Source organism: Zootermopsis nevadensis, unplaced genomic scaffold, assembly GCF_977971745.1.
Source record: "Zootermopsis nevadensis isolate Lab colony 2312 unplaced genomic scaffold, Znev_1.0 Znev_ptg000022l, whole genome shotgun sequence".
Taxonomy (NCBI): Eukaryota; Metazoa; Arthropoda; class Insecta; order Blattodea; family Termopsidae; genus Zootermopsis; species Zootermopsis nevadensis.
Window position 1 is genome coordinate 24461954 of NW_028259154.1, and position 14267 is coordinate 24476220.

A 14267-nucleotide genomic window follows, 5' to 3' on the forward strand; every position below is an offset into this window, starting at 1 on the left:
ACAATACCAACTTGGAAAATCGGTATAAAAATATTCTATAAGTTGGCGACGTCCATACACACATAATACCAACTTCCCATCTTCAGATTCTAATGTATGCACTACTGTATTCCGAAAAGTGTGGTGTGGGTAGAAATGTGAAGTGGATATAATGCAGATGCTTAAAAATAATGGCGAGATTATGTGCATATTATAGTTTATTCCCGTTGATTGACCATAGAAGTTTATTAGGCATAGCCGAAGATTCTACAAGTGACTGTGTAATTGTAACTCTCGGAAAGAATATTATCAGATATAAGGTTAGGTTTTCTCTTTAAATGTGGGGAATGACTGCATGGTCCATATTTGCTAGAGTAATACCAACAAGAAACTAATGTAAAGACACCACATATTTTGTGAATCCGCCCTAGTTAGTAGAGAATAGCAGACCTAAAACGAAAGAAGCGTAATTGAAGTTTCTGTAGTCACTTGCATGATTTAATGTTGAATGGCAAATGGCCGGATTCAGCGTAAGAATGGAAAAGACTGTCGATTAATTTGTTAACTTGAACATACAGCAAGTCATACTAAATTAGAGAGGGAGTGTGGAGGATCTTAAATCTTAATTCAGTGGTAGGTATGTAGGTTAGAATATTATGTGTTGGGCCTAGTACTCGCACCAAGTTTTGCTGGTAGGTTCTTCAGCATCCTAGATGAGTACTGGAAATTTGTTACAAAGGTGTCAGTAGAAGGAATGCCCCAAGGGTAATAATATAGTGGGAAACACACTGTTAACGTTAGAGCTTTACTACAGTCCCCTTCCCCAGGTATTCCCTCCATATTGTCATATTATTATATTTTTTCCTGATATTGCAGTTGTTGAATCAAAAACAAATTAGCAGCTGGAGCAGTATAGAAAAACTTTCATCTCCAGTTGTATATGATGCAGTTGGAAATCAGTATATTGCTGTGTTCAATCGAAACCAGTTACGATTGTGGACAGAACAAGAAGAAAATGTGGACAAGATAAAGAAAATTAAGGTAAGAATCATTAATTTCATACAGTAGGTGGGATATTAGAAATTCCACTATAGTAAAATGTCAATAAATCAAATACAAAATCAGTTCATATGTTCATTGTACAGTGTTGATGCTTGTAATTATGTTTTGACTACCTGTCTTACTTGTGTATAAAAAGTCTCACACATACACAAAGGACTGAACACACTATTATTTCAATGACCCTTGTCCTGTATTGATCTATTATTACAAGAGTATATGTTATAGTTTGTTTATTTCAGTTCGAACAACAGATTCATTGTGTTATACCACAGACAAATGGGAGTGAACCATTAATAATGTTCACTAATGGAGCAGTTTATCCATTAAGCACTGCAGTAGAAACCCGGAAGGAAGAAAATATCAGTTCATTACTTGACACTAATGAAATTATAGAAGACTACCATCTGCTGGCTAATGAAACCTGTACATTCTTAACAATTCTTTCTCGTAATTCCTTGGTATGTTCTATAAGTTATTTAAATACATTAAATACTTTATGAAAATTCATGTCTTGATTTGTACAATTTATAATTATTAACTTTCAAATACATATTTCTTTGTTAAACTGTGAAGGATTAGCTAGACTATTTTGTTGTATAAAGAACATATTAGTAAAAAGCCATAAATTACATTAGTTCTGAAATAAACATAAAACAAGCTATATTCATGTGTTGTGATCAAAATCCAAGAACAAGTTACAGTGCAATAACTGTGAATCTGTTTAAAAACATGGCAGAGTTTGAAAGTTCATTGAGAATGGCACAAGAAATAAGAATTATATTTATGATGAAGTTAAGAGAATAACTTCAGGAAATACATGTCATTCAGTTCAAAATAATTTATCTTCCATTCTTTTTTTCTAGCAAATCAAAGGTTAAAATGTATATAATTATTCTGCATGTTTTATAGGGCTACATCCTGATGAAAGAACCAAGATTAAAAGTGTTTTGTAATGTTGATTGGCTTGAGATGGTTCAGGATTAGTTCTAGTGGTGGGCTTGCATATGTTTAATTTTTGGAATCCAGTGCCAGTTCTATAAACTGCCAAGAGCTTATTTAATGCTGAGAATTCTGAAGAAAATCTTATGGATTCTTATTTCAGGAAGTCATTACATGAGGCATTCTATATTTTAATCTTAGATGAAAAAACCTAAGATTTTCACAAATGAAAGCAATTTTAATTTAGTTTCATTACTTTGTTTGTTTTGCATTTTTGTGGAACAAAACTCTGTGTAACAATTAGTTATTTGTAAATGAGGTTCCTCTAATTTGTGTTTTATCAATGACACCTGTACAGTTCATTATTCCTGTTACCAATAATTGGCTTACCAGTTAACAAAAGCACAATAAAGTAACATGGTCGAGCATATTTTATTTACAGGATGTTACACACTTCCATGTGGTTCCAGTCACAGGAAATATTTCATGCATAAAACTAAAAGTGGAACGAGAAAACTTTTGCTTAATGGGGCAGACTACTATGCAACAGGAATCTTCTTGTAACTTTCTTACATTATGTAAGTTGTATTGAATAATACTTTTCTTTGTGTTTGACTGCCAGACTAAGCTAAATAATGCATACTCCATACCTATCCATTTACAATACGTACATCAAACTTCATTTTGAAGTTGACTGAGATCTTAACCTTTATTGTCCTTGTTGTGATTACTTTTGTGCTGATGGTTATCATACAGAACCCTTATTAATTCATAATTAATATTTTATGAAATATCTGATTTGTGTTACAAATATAACAAAACTTACTTGAAGGCAAAAAGGTGAAGTTGTTCCTGATGCGTAATTAAGCATCACAACATGAAAATGTATGCGAAAGTGGATGTATAACTCTGCACATTCTCAACCTCAGCAGCAGATAGAGGTAAGCATCATCTTCACACTCAAGCCTATTTACCCCCGGGGATAGGAGGCTGGGCAGAAGCTGAAATCTAAAATGAAAGAATTAATGTTTTTTCTGCATTCATTGCACATGTTTATTGAGAAATGTGAGATCATATGCATGTGTCAAGCAGTCAGGTTTATGGCATTCTCAGGTCAACATTTATTTGTTTTATTGCTGAGAGTTATCTGGTATATGATACTGCGTGAAACAAGAATTTTCAGCTGAGCCCTCAGAAATTGGCACCAGCTATTTATTTGTTTCTCAGTCACTGTTTTACAAGTACTACTGAAAACATCATTATTAAAAAAAAATATTTTCCTCATTCTTATAAATATGAGCCAAGTAGCTCAGTCAATCTGGTGATTGGCTATGGGCTGGATGATCACTATGCAATCCCTGACATGGGCAGATGATTTTCTTATAGCCTCTACATCCAGACTGGCTCTGGGACCCACCCAGCCTCCTGTCCAATGGGTACCTGGCTCCCTTCCCGGAGGTAAAGTGCAGCTGGGGCATGACGCTGAGTGCTGAGGTTGAGAATGAGTAAGAGCTATACACCTCTCCTCTCCCCTGTGCACCTGCATAAGTTGTAATGGAATGGCTTTACCTTCATTCTTATACATATTCATGGTATGGAACAGATTTCAGTTAGCGTAAGTCAAGATTAAACATGTCTGCTGTAGCTTGAGTACATAACAGTAAATATTTTTCATTGATTAAATGTTTGTGTACTGTTTCCAGGGTCAGATGGAAAGTTATACTCATTGCCATTTCACCCTCAGCCTTTCCCTAAGCTACCTGGCACACTTGTGAACACTGTTAGAGCTGTTAGCATGAAGCACCCTGTTGCTTTGGTTTCTCTCAGCTCCAGCCATGTTGCAATATATGGTGCTGACCCTAGTGAAGAAGGTGAGAACTCAGAATGAAATTCTTTTCTGCATCTAGCAATGCTGACTAATGGGTCACAATGGTCATAAGTGAAAGGTTAAATTATTTTACCTCATTCCAAGAATCTAGAAGTTCATTAACTGTTATGTTTAAATATCACATATTTTTGAAAGTAAAATTAAATTTAATCAGACTCGTGCAGATTCTTGCTGTCAGTCTTACCTGACATACACTGCATAATTATTGTAAAAACTTTTGAGAGCTCTGTTCAGTGTTATGATTTACAACTTTCTACTGAAAAATATAAGAGTAGTTTGTTATATAAAAGTCAAGCCTGAAGGGAACTGACCATTTGGAAGACAGGCATAGATGAGAGGATAGTATTACTTAAATGGATTTTAGGGAAATAGGGTGGGAAGGTTTGGACTGGATTCATATGGTTCAGGATAGGGACTGGTGGCATACTGTTATGAACACAACAATGAATCTTCAGGTTCTATAGAAGGCAGGGAATTCCTTGAAGGAATCTATTGCATGTAGTTAGTTAATTATGTTAAAAATTCCCTTGAAATAAGGACATTTAAATGTGATGACTTCACTTTTATAGGAGCTGCTCTTATCATCTATAATGTGCAGTTTGGTGTGGTACAGTCTCGACACCACTTCAAATTGTTTGCTTCACCACCATGCTTGTGGCATGCTGGTACTAACCTCTTGATAGCAACAGCACACAACCTAGTTGTAGTACCATACAAACTTGAAGCGCAACGACTGTGTGCACTGGTTGGTGCACACTGTAGTGGCAGTGCACGACCAGAACATGACTCTGATGTGCAGGAGCTGCACCAGGCACAGTGTTCCAACTGGGGGGCTAATGGCACAATGAAAGATATCTTTGCTGAGTCAGATCAACATGTTCCTGAGGCACTTAAGGAACACTTGGAAGCTTTGCAAGCTGATGGTTGTTGTCAATCTATGTTAGTACATTTATACATAATATTAAACTGTTCAGTTTTAATCTACTAATTACATGGTACAGGGAATTATTTAATAATTGAGACTTCACTTACCTAAGAGAATGATTTCTATAATGGAATAAAAAGGTTAATAATTTTTTTTCATATTTTGTCAACTGTCGTGACAAGTAATACCTATTGAAAACATAACCTATAAACTAAAATGTCTTTATCAGAGAATTTATCTGGTTCTAAGAGTGCAGAGTGACAATTGTAAAATGACTTTTAATAAATGGAAATGGTAATGTAGAAATAGAAGAAAGTTTAATAATGGAAACTAGTCTGTAAATATTTTTAGTTTCTTTTCATGTTTTTCTATTACAAACTGTGCTTTGTGGAATGTATCTGAGAAGGAGCATTCCTATGAAGAATGGGATAGAATTTAGCCTATCAACAAAATATATGCAAAGTATTTTAAGACAGTTGAAATGGTGTACTGTTCAGTAAAAAGTGCTGCAGATCTTTTAGCATGAATTTCTAACTTATGATTTACAGAATATTGTTAACCCAAAAGAAAAGTTGTGCAGTTTTTCACGAGAGAGAAAAGATCGCTTTTGTTGTCAAAAAACATTTTCTATTGTTGTCATTAACTTGTAAATGGCAATGTCATTGCAGGATGATAGAGAAGCTCCTACCTCTGCTGTTGGAAACCAAAGCTATATCAGAACTGGTTTGGTGCATAGAACACTTTACAGACATTCCTGAAAGGTCTCTGGTTCAAATACTTCTATTCAGTTTGGAAAATTTTACAAAAACTGAAAAACAAGAACCATACCACAAACTGTTGAATGCTGTACTTCATGCACCATTTAGTGATGTCTGCTTGATGCCCAGTTTACATACTCTCCCATTTCATCACACACTTACTCTTCTTCACCACTTGGCTGAAGAATTTGAGGCAGACGTATCTGAAGTGAAGCTGTGTAATTTGGTAGAGTGGACCAGTCTGCTCTTGGATGCACATTATCAGCGGTATCTTCTCTCTGGGGATCCTCAAGTTCTGCAATTACTGCGCAGAATCCGTGGGCTTGTTATAGACCAGGTAAAGGTTGTCAGAAATGTTTTCTAACCACTGATTGTGGTGATGTTACTTTCTACAACTATCTTTTGGTTTTACATGTACAAATTATTCAGAAACGGAAACTAACCATTTTAGCTATTGATTTTCATTATTTGTGTGTAGTTTGATTCAGCTGTGCTTGTAAATTTTACTTTACTTGCTATTCCATTATTCCCATTAGCATAGGGTTTTAATTATTATAATGCATTTCAAAGGCTACATATTGAAAGCCATTTCTGACTATTTCATGCTCATTGCTCCCAACTGATTTTTTTCTGGCAATACCAAATTGAAAATGTGAAATGTCAAAGTTGTAGACACAATATAAAATCTCTGGGACCCATAAAATAAGGGAAATGTCTTGGTCAACTAAGGAACTATCAGTTTCTCAAGAATTCTTTACCATGGAGTTCCTCTGATTAGTAGACACCTGTGCTTACAAAGCTCCTGTAAAACTTCTTGTGGTCTAGCTAGTAGTGCATTTACAAAAGGGTTCTGTGCTCAATTCCCATTAATACCAAGCAAAAATAAAAAAAATAAAAAAAAGAAGAAGATAAAACATGGTTGGAAAGATGCCAAGAATTGGGAGAGAGAATGAATCATATAAAGTTTGCATTGTCTCATTACAGATTGTTCATATGAATGAGCTGAAAGGGCTCTTACCCCTTTTGCAGCAGTTTGAAGAAGGAAAGCTATCAGTTAAAAAGCCTCAGTTTGCTAACAAGTTGTATTCCATAGAATGGTTGCGGCTCTACTAACATGAATATGTTGTATATGATTATTTCAATAAAGACTGGCTCATTTTAGGATGGTTTACTGTGTTTATTTCCTTGAATGTGAAAGATTTTCCTTTGTAGCAAAAGCTTTCTATTTAGATAAACTTGGCAAAATTATTTTTCTAATTTTATTATAAAAAGGGCAAGTGAAGTGGAATTGGGTAAAGGCCATCAGTAATGCTAGAACTTTTTCTGTTACTGCATCTGTCTGAAGGTTATCCCCTTATCAAGTTATAGGAAGATGGTTTGATGACCTTGCTTGATGGTTGTACCTGCAATGGTGGCATCAAAGGATGTAACGTTTGTTGTCTTCGGTGCCTGAACATTGGGTAAAAACATTCTCTAAAATTCTTAATACTCACTATATTGCTGAAATTATGTCCTTAGAGACAAGCTAATCTTTTTTTTTAACAGAGTAAGGAAAATGGGCTAAAAACTGTAAAACTAAATATTTTAAGGTTTGCTAAACTGCAAAATTCAAGGTTTTAACAGACTGCTTTTTGTTTTGGCATTTTATTGTGTTCAAAGAACTGCATACACATTCTAGAATGAACATTTAAACACCTTTTTCTATATACAAATTCCTTTAGTTACCTACTTAAAGCATTTACAGTCTGAAGCCTGCAACCGCTACAGCACATCCATCTATGTCAGTTGGTCAGAATATGGTACATGTGCCAACTTACCAATTGCTGCAACAGACAGTTTCCCTGACTTCACCTTGTTTGCAGCCTGTAAACACAAACCATCTTACTGTAATAACATTTATCATTATCAAAAAGAACAGATACAGAATTAAGACACACAACAGTGAAAACCTTCCTAATTTAAAATAAACTACTAAAATAAAGAATTACTTATTTACTGACACTATGACAATCTTACACATATATGTGCTCCCACTGACCAAAACAAAGTTATTAAATTGCTTATTTTTTAATAAAATTTTGAAATAATTACATTTATTCTATCTTCTATAAATAGCTGATTGTACTTCAACCTTCCTGATACAACAACTGAATTATTCTTACTTACTGAAAACAGGTACACACAAATTATGAAATGTAACAGATTCAATTCATACTCGACCCTCTCATCCCCAAAAACTCTCTCTCCCATGACCCATCTTAATATTATCCTCTCACCTCCTCCGTAGTCTTCTAAGAGGTTTTCACATTCTTTCCTACTACCCCCATCCTAACCACATGCGAAGTTCACTGTATCCTCCTTGATGTTAATAATGTAATAGTACTAGGTAACCTACCATTTGACAAGTCTACAAAAGACTAATGTATAAAAATTTAACTCACAGCATTAACTTCAGCATCCGTAATACTGTTCACAGCAGAAACAGCAGCAGGACCAGAAAGAACACTGCCAAGCAGCACAGCCTGTGTTCCAATGTCTTCTGCTAGTGTAGAGTTACTTTCCTGGTTAAACAAAATGGCTGCTTTAAGCTGAGCCTTGCCACGTGCTATATCAGCAGAAGGCAGACTGCCACTTCGCAGTTGTTTCACTGCAGCTTCCACTACCTGTAAATAATACATAAAATCATGAAAACATGAAACATCCTCTCACAACAATTGAGGAAGTTACTGATATACTCAATGCAGCATCTAAATGTACTTTGTGGCATATAATGTTGCTAAAAGATTCTATGTATTTTCAACAGTTTCTGCAATGTATACACATTACAGCTATGCTGTGATTTCAGGCTTAATGTAAGAAACATGAATAAAACATGGAATAAAGAAAGACTGATGACAATTTTTCTGCAGTGATAGTGCAAACATCTTATTTGTATTCCAATCACTTTCAAGCGACAACATCTGGAGTTCAGACCCAATAGCATCGCTAATTCTTTTTACCAAATGTACCATGCCATAATACCACTTGTATTACATAGTCACATAGGTCAACATCTGACACAGGTAGACTTTTCAAGTTTCTCGTGTATTTCATGTTTCCAGAAGTAAAAAGAGTCAACTAGATACTTCTAACACAGGAACAGAAGAAATCCAAGAATATTCTGAAGTGACATGACAAATGGTACCTGCACCTTGTCATGGTGGTGGGGCTTGAGTACCTCAGTGACCCCAAGAGCTATGCTGGCGGTAGCATAGCTACTGGTAGGGCCTCCCTAGCCAGATTGGTCGAGGGGGAGAGGTCAGACTAAGACAGGTACCCTGGTCCTCCAGGTTGGGGGTTGGTCGCAAGGCTAACAACCTTGCACCGTAAAAAGGAAGATGTTTTGAAACCTCAATCAAAGCCTTGGACAGACGGACCTAATGGAAGAGGAGAATTGAGGAGGCCATGGACTGAATACGAACCAGAGAGCCATAGAAGAAGAAGAAGAAGAAGAAGACATGACAAAATAGTATTAGAAAATCTTACCTGTCTGGCAACATTTCCTGGACTAGAAGATACAAAACCAAAGAGTCCAGAATCTGTGTAGCTGGCATTAAATGCTGTCACAGCAAATGGATCACTTCCAACAGCTGAACCTACAGCGCGGGTTAGAGGGGAGGCACTTGAACCCCACTTAGCATATGAACCCACACCCAAAGCATACTGCAGTACTGCAAAAGCAAGAGCTTCTTTTGTGTTCTTCAGGCTGCAATAAATGTATTACCCTCAGTTTCAATGGACAACTGACATTAAAAATACACTAATTTACAAACATATTCAGTAACGTTCCACAGTGACCTGTAGGTATATATAAATGATTGGAGTAAAGATACAGGTTCTTTAATCAAGGAAAGATCAATGTAAATGTATTTACAGAAGAAACAAATGATACCAAACTGTTTGTGGTAACAGCAAATACACATTTTCAAAGTCTGTAAATTCTATTCATGTGTAAGCAGAGATAATTCTGAACTACCATGTTTATACTTTTGGATATTATAAGAGCACAAACCACAGGAGTTACCTGTAATGCTTCTTTTTTACAGTCTTTTTAGGCAATAACAATAAAAGATTTCCATGAAATTTTACATTTGGAAGGTTTACTAAAATCTGTCAACACATTTCACTTTGGTTTAAATTGGACAACAGTAACACAAACTTTTCATGAAGAGATGCATACATTTCTACACGTAGAAATTACTGGGATGCAAATAAGCCAGCAGCACAAACATCAGAAATCCTCCATGATGACATCAACACCACTTGTATGTAAACTTTCCTTTGATCCACACTGTCATACTAGATTTCACCAGTTTCAACCCTCCTACCACAAAAACTGGATCATATAACACTATTCTTTGTTGTATCTGGTCAATGAAGCAACCACATCAAATCCATTACAGAATGAAAGAAAAACAGCTGGGTATAAACAAAGAAAGGTTTATAATATTTACATCTGCCATAAATTTACGAGGTGGTTACAAAAACTGATAGTCATCTTCCAATCACAACTATGCTACCTAATGAAACTTAAAAGTGCCAGGATTTTTGATAATAGGAAAGATTGGAGGGAAACATCAACCAGATTGATGAAATGAGATAACATATGGTGTTAAAAAGAACAACTGTAACAGATGAAAATATTACCTTGTGCCTTCCACAGCAACAGCCACATGAGCAAGGCTTTCTGCCGTATCTCGTCTTACATCTCCTCCGCTGTACCTGGATGCAGATTCAACTTGACCAGCACCACTCTCCAGTGCAAGGTTTTGTGCAAAGCAAAGCAGATCACCATGGTCCACACCCACACCAACCACAGCAGCATGGTTTGTCGTGAAAAGATTTTTAACATAATGCTGCAGCTGCAAGGCAAGATCTTACATGGTAAAAAATACAAACAGCTTCTTATATTTCAGCAGCCAGAGTCCTGTTGGTGGCTTAACATAGATTTAGGGTGTTGTGGGGTACAAATTGATCACAGAGACAGAAAGTTATCTAACAAAAAGTTGAATAATTTATAACCATCACAAAATATGACTAGGATTATAAATCTATAATTATATCAGCAGGACAAAAAGGATTCATGGGGAATATGAGAAATGCATATAAAATTTTAGTCAGAAAAAACATGATGGGTAGATATCACTTGGGAAATCTAGGCACATAAGGGAGGATAATATTAAAAAGGATTTTCACTGCTTTGCTGTGGATTACTTTTCATGATTTCCTAAAAGAATGTAACTATAAGACATTTACTCACTGATTCTGTGCTATGACTACCTACAAGGTAGTCAGGGCAAAAGAGTGAATTGCCAAGCCCTGTTCTGTAGGCTGCTCTATGCAGTAAATCCAATAACTGTGCATATGGTGAAAGACTAGCCAGCTCATACTTCAGGCGTGGAATGTTATCAGATAATTCCCATGGCTTGAATACTTGCTTAGAAGCAACATCGCCAAGAAACTTCAATCCAGTTTCCCTGATCAAATTAACAAAAACAAGACACTTCTAATGTAAATAATATTGCATTGTATATAATTTTTTTTTTTGCAAAATGTACAAGAGAGACAAGAAAGAGCACTTTCTGGAGCTAGGGTAAAACACAACTGATGCCAGCACCAGTATTTATACTAAATTATATGAATCCTGTACCTGGTTTTGTACAAATATACATTTCCATTTTCATATTTATGTAATATGAACTCATGCAATTTCTTAAATTATTGGAAGAAAGTTACAGTTTATGATGTACCAAAGGAATTAAAATGTTCCACTTCAGGAAGGAAAAGTATAAACACAGATTAATGACAATAGCTAGTCAGTTAATTTGATGTGTACACAAGCTTGTTTTGAGTTTAAACACAAAAATGTATAAATTATATGAATAAATATGATATTATTTCATCTCAAAACAAACAATGTCAAACACAATAAAAACAGTCAGAATATCACCAAAATAACTTACAGATTGTCACTGGTGCTATGAAGAGTATAAGCAATTGTCTCTCGGTCAGTTTGACAACTTAGGCTTGCTCCAATTTGCTGCAGGTTACGAATTATGCCAAACTGTGTGGAGTCCTTTGTGGTAAGTCCTGCTGCAATTCGCAGTATATGCGTATTTCCCAAAGAGTCATGCTGCTCATAACGGGATCCAGCCCTAAAAAGTGAATTATGTTAATCTTCTACAGTCTATTCATCAGGATTCAAGAAATCTAATATTCTACTGCAAAAAATTATAGAGATGGTTATAATTTTAAGCACCAAAGCAAATGCTTATGGAGGAATACACGAAATGGGTTAGCATGAAGTATGGCTATGACTGTTACTAGAGCAGCCATATTTAAGTATGCATAACATGTGAATGGCAAAAATATAAGAGGGTTAATAAAACAGAAATGATTAAAGTACTTTCAGGGGCAAAGATGAATTTATTTAAGCTATAAAATTCCTGTTATGATGGTTATATTATGAACTTGAGGCTCAACAATTCAAATGCAATCTTACTTTAAATACTGAAGTAACAAGGTTTAAGACATAAAATCTAACCCATACTAGTTACACATATCACAAAAATGTAAAATGACATGGTATCTCACCCGAAGCTTTATTTATTGGGAGAAAATCAATACACTATAGTGACTTACCTGAAAAGCACGGTGACTGTAGAAATGGGTGAATTATTGTCTACAGATGCTATCACCAGCTTATTTGCTAGCACTGCTGTTTTCACTTCAGTTCTGCGTGATAAATTTTGACTTGCTTTCACTGCTGTTTGTGTAGAAAAACCACATTTCTAAAAATGAAAATGGTAAGTTCAACAAATATATTGTTTTTAGAAATTTACACATTTCAAATAATCTTTAAAATATAAATAAATACCCGTGCATTTCTTCTGATATTCACTATTATTCCCTGCTAACATTCTATTATTCTGCATTTGAGTTTAAAATAAATACAGCAATGTTAGAATTGATGGAAACAATTTCAAGATACTACCAAATGTTTATGACATATATTCATTACAGATTTTATAGGTCATATTGGTTCATTTTTTAATAGAATACTTTGAAATATTCCAGATAATGGTGCCCTGATAAGTACTCATGTTGAGAAAATTCAATGATAACAGAGGACAGAAACTTTACTGATCTAGATGTGACCAAACATTCAAGAAGTGTTTTATTTTTGAGGTCTAGAGTTGGAGGAACATATCATTTAACAGCTGCGATTGGATGTCAGTATAATGTTTCTTTCATATTACATGCCTATGGTGGGAACTGGTGGGAGGAACCTATATGTTTTGTACAAAATGTACAGAACCCATTATACAATTATTACATTTTAATCACATAATTCTTTCTTGAAAACAATTTATATCTCACCACTCCTCCTACAAATAATGTATTGCAATGAAATGCTATTTTCTTCAAGCAAGAAACAAAAAATATGGTAACTCATTCTAGAAGTGCTACATTTAAAACTCACTACAAACATCTACAGTCTGCTGCTGAAAATATGAATGCTGAATGTATCATGCAAATACTGATATATTGGAAGTTAACATGTTCTCCAAATATAAAAAAAGTCTGGCATCCAATGTCTGTACATCGTTTCATGAAGTGCTAAAAATGGATTGAACTTCGACCCGATCCAAAACTTCCGAGTACAGTAATGTTAGTACAACACCGAAATATAATTGGGCAGCAACGTAATAAAACATAATAATCTAGAAATCGTAATACAAAAAATTGATAACTTCAGAATTAATATCTAAAATTCCGACTTTTTCGGCCCCTAGCAAAGAATGACTATAATTTTTTCCTGAAACGGTATCAGCAATATTTATTTATACGTAATACCAATAGGCCTGCTAAACAAAATAACTTACTGTAACGGCACGAAAAATCGGAACTTTTGCTGCATTCGAAGCCATTTCTTCAAATACTTTTAACCAACGTAACTACCTCACTCCTCAACCAGCAAAGAAATACGTAGAGAAACCCAAGGAGGATAGAAATTAAGACAAATGTTACGTGAAACTGGGTTGTGGTATTAATATGTGCTGGCTACCGAAGCTACTTTTATCTTTAACGTTGGTAGGGACCGCAGAGCACTGGTTTGATAATTTAAGGGCTTTACTTCTCACGTTGAATTACCATACAGGTGTGATCAGTTGTCTCTGTAACGTGGGTACTATTGTTTGCCATTTTGCTTTCCATTTGACTATTGTGTGTTCAGTGACCAACACGACTTATTCCAACTTACGGCCCGAGTATCATGGTGTGCACGTCACCGTTTACAAATTATTACTGCTGTACCTAAGCTCAGCACAATTCCATGAAGTATTAAAAAGGGCCTTAAAATAATAATAAATTTCAACGGCTTATTTAAGTATTCAAATAACTTTATGACAAGATATTAAAACCATTTTGCACAATTAACAACGAAGTACACTTCATTCTCCATACCATGTGGAATGATGTTCTGGCAAGGGCCACACAAATCTATTTTAATACTACACACAAAGGTGCACTTTCTTCCAGTTCACTTAACCCAGAATATTCACCTGGTAATCAGCTGGCGGTGTTTAATTTTTTTATTATAAGCACATTTTTGGAGCTCTTCATTGTGAACACACCAAAAGATTCTTCCATATTATCCAACATCTTCAATTATCTG

The 14267-nt window shown here is 35.1% G+C and overlaps 2 protein-coding genes across 2 annotated transcripts; one reads left to right on the forward strand and one right to left on the reverse strand.

Moving 5' to 3' along the window:
- The first annotated feature begins 77 nt into the window (after nt 1–77).
- Nucleotides 78–6712, forward strand: LOC110828312 (nucleolar protein 11). The gene is made up of 8 exons (XM_022060925.2): nt 78–299; nt 856–1020; nt 1281–1499; nt 2423–2558; nt 3684–3851; nt 4438–4807; nt 5462–5888; nt 6536–6712. The coding sequence occupies exons 1-8, from the start codon at nt 171–173 to the stop codon at nt 6662–6664; spliced, it is 1743 nt and encodes a 580-aa protein (XP_021916617.1). The 5' UTR covers nt 78–170; the 3' UTR covers nt 6665–6712.
- Nucleotides 6713–7176: 464 nt separating this feature from the next.
- On the reverse strand, nt 7177–13716 carry UQCR-C2 (Ubiquinol-cytochrome c reductase core protein 2). The gene is made up of 8 exons (XM_087353271.1): nt 13477–13716; nt 12233–12381; nt 11554–11745; nt 10851–11067; nt 10238–10452; nt 9077–9296; nt 7993–8214; nt 7177–7414 (listed from the first exon to the last, which is right to left on the reverse strand). The coding sequence occupies exons 1-8, from the start codon at nt 13519–13521 to the stop codon at nt 7328–7330; spliced, it is 1347 nt and encodes a 448-aa protein (XP_087209397.1). The 5' UTR covers nt 13522–13716; the 3' UTR covers nt 7177–7327.
- Between the last annotated feature and the right edge of the window lie 551 nt (nt 13717–14267).

Excerpts from the sequence above, each read along its gene's own strand:
- LOC110828312 (XM_022060925.2), top strand. The coding sequence starts at position 171 with ATGGCGAGATTATGTGCATATTATAGTTTATTCCCGTTGATTGACCAT. Across the intron at positions 1,500-2,422 it reads TTCTTTCTCGTAATTCCTTG|GATGTTACACACTTCCATGT; the intron begins GTATGTTCTATA and ends TTTTATTTACAG. Across the intron at positions 4,808-5,461 it reads GATGGTTGTTGTCAATCTAT|GATGATAGAGAAGCTCCTAC; the intron begins GTTAGTACATTT and ends ATGTCATTGCAG.
- UQCR-C2 (XM_087353271.1), bottom strand. The coding sequence starts at position 13,521 with ATGGCTTCGAATGCAGCAAAAGTTCCGATTTTTCGTGCCGTTACA. Across the intron at positions 11,068-11,553 it reads CATAGCACCAGTGACAATCT|GGAAACTGGATTGAAGTTTC; the intron begins GTAAGTTATTTT and ends TAATTTGATCAG. Across the intron at positions 9,297-10,237 it reads GTTGCTGTGGAAGGCACAAG|CCTGAAGAACACAAAAGAAG; the intron begins GTAATATTTTCA and ends CATTTATTGCAG.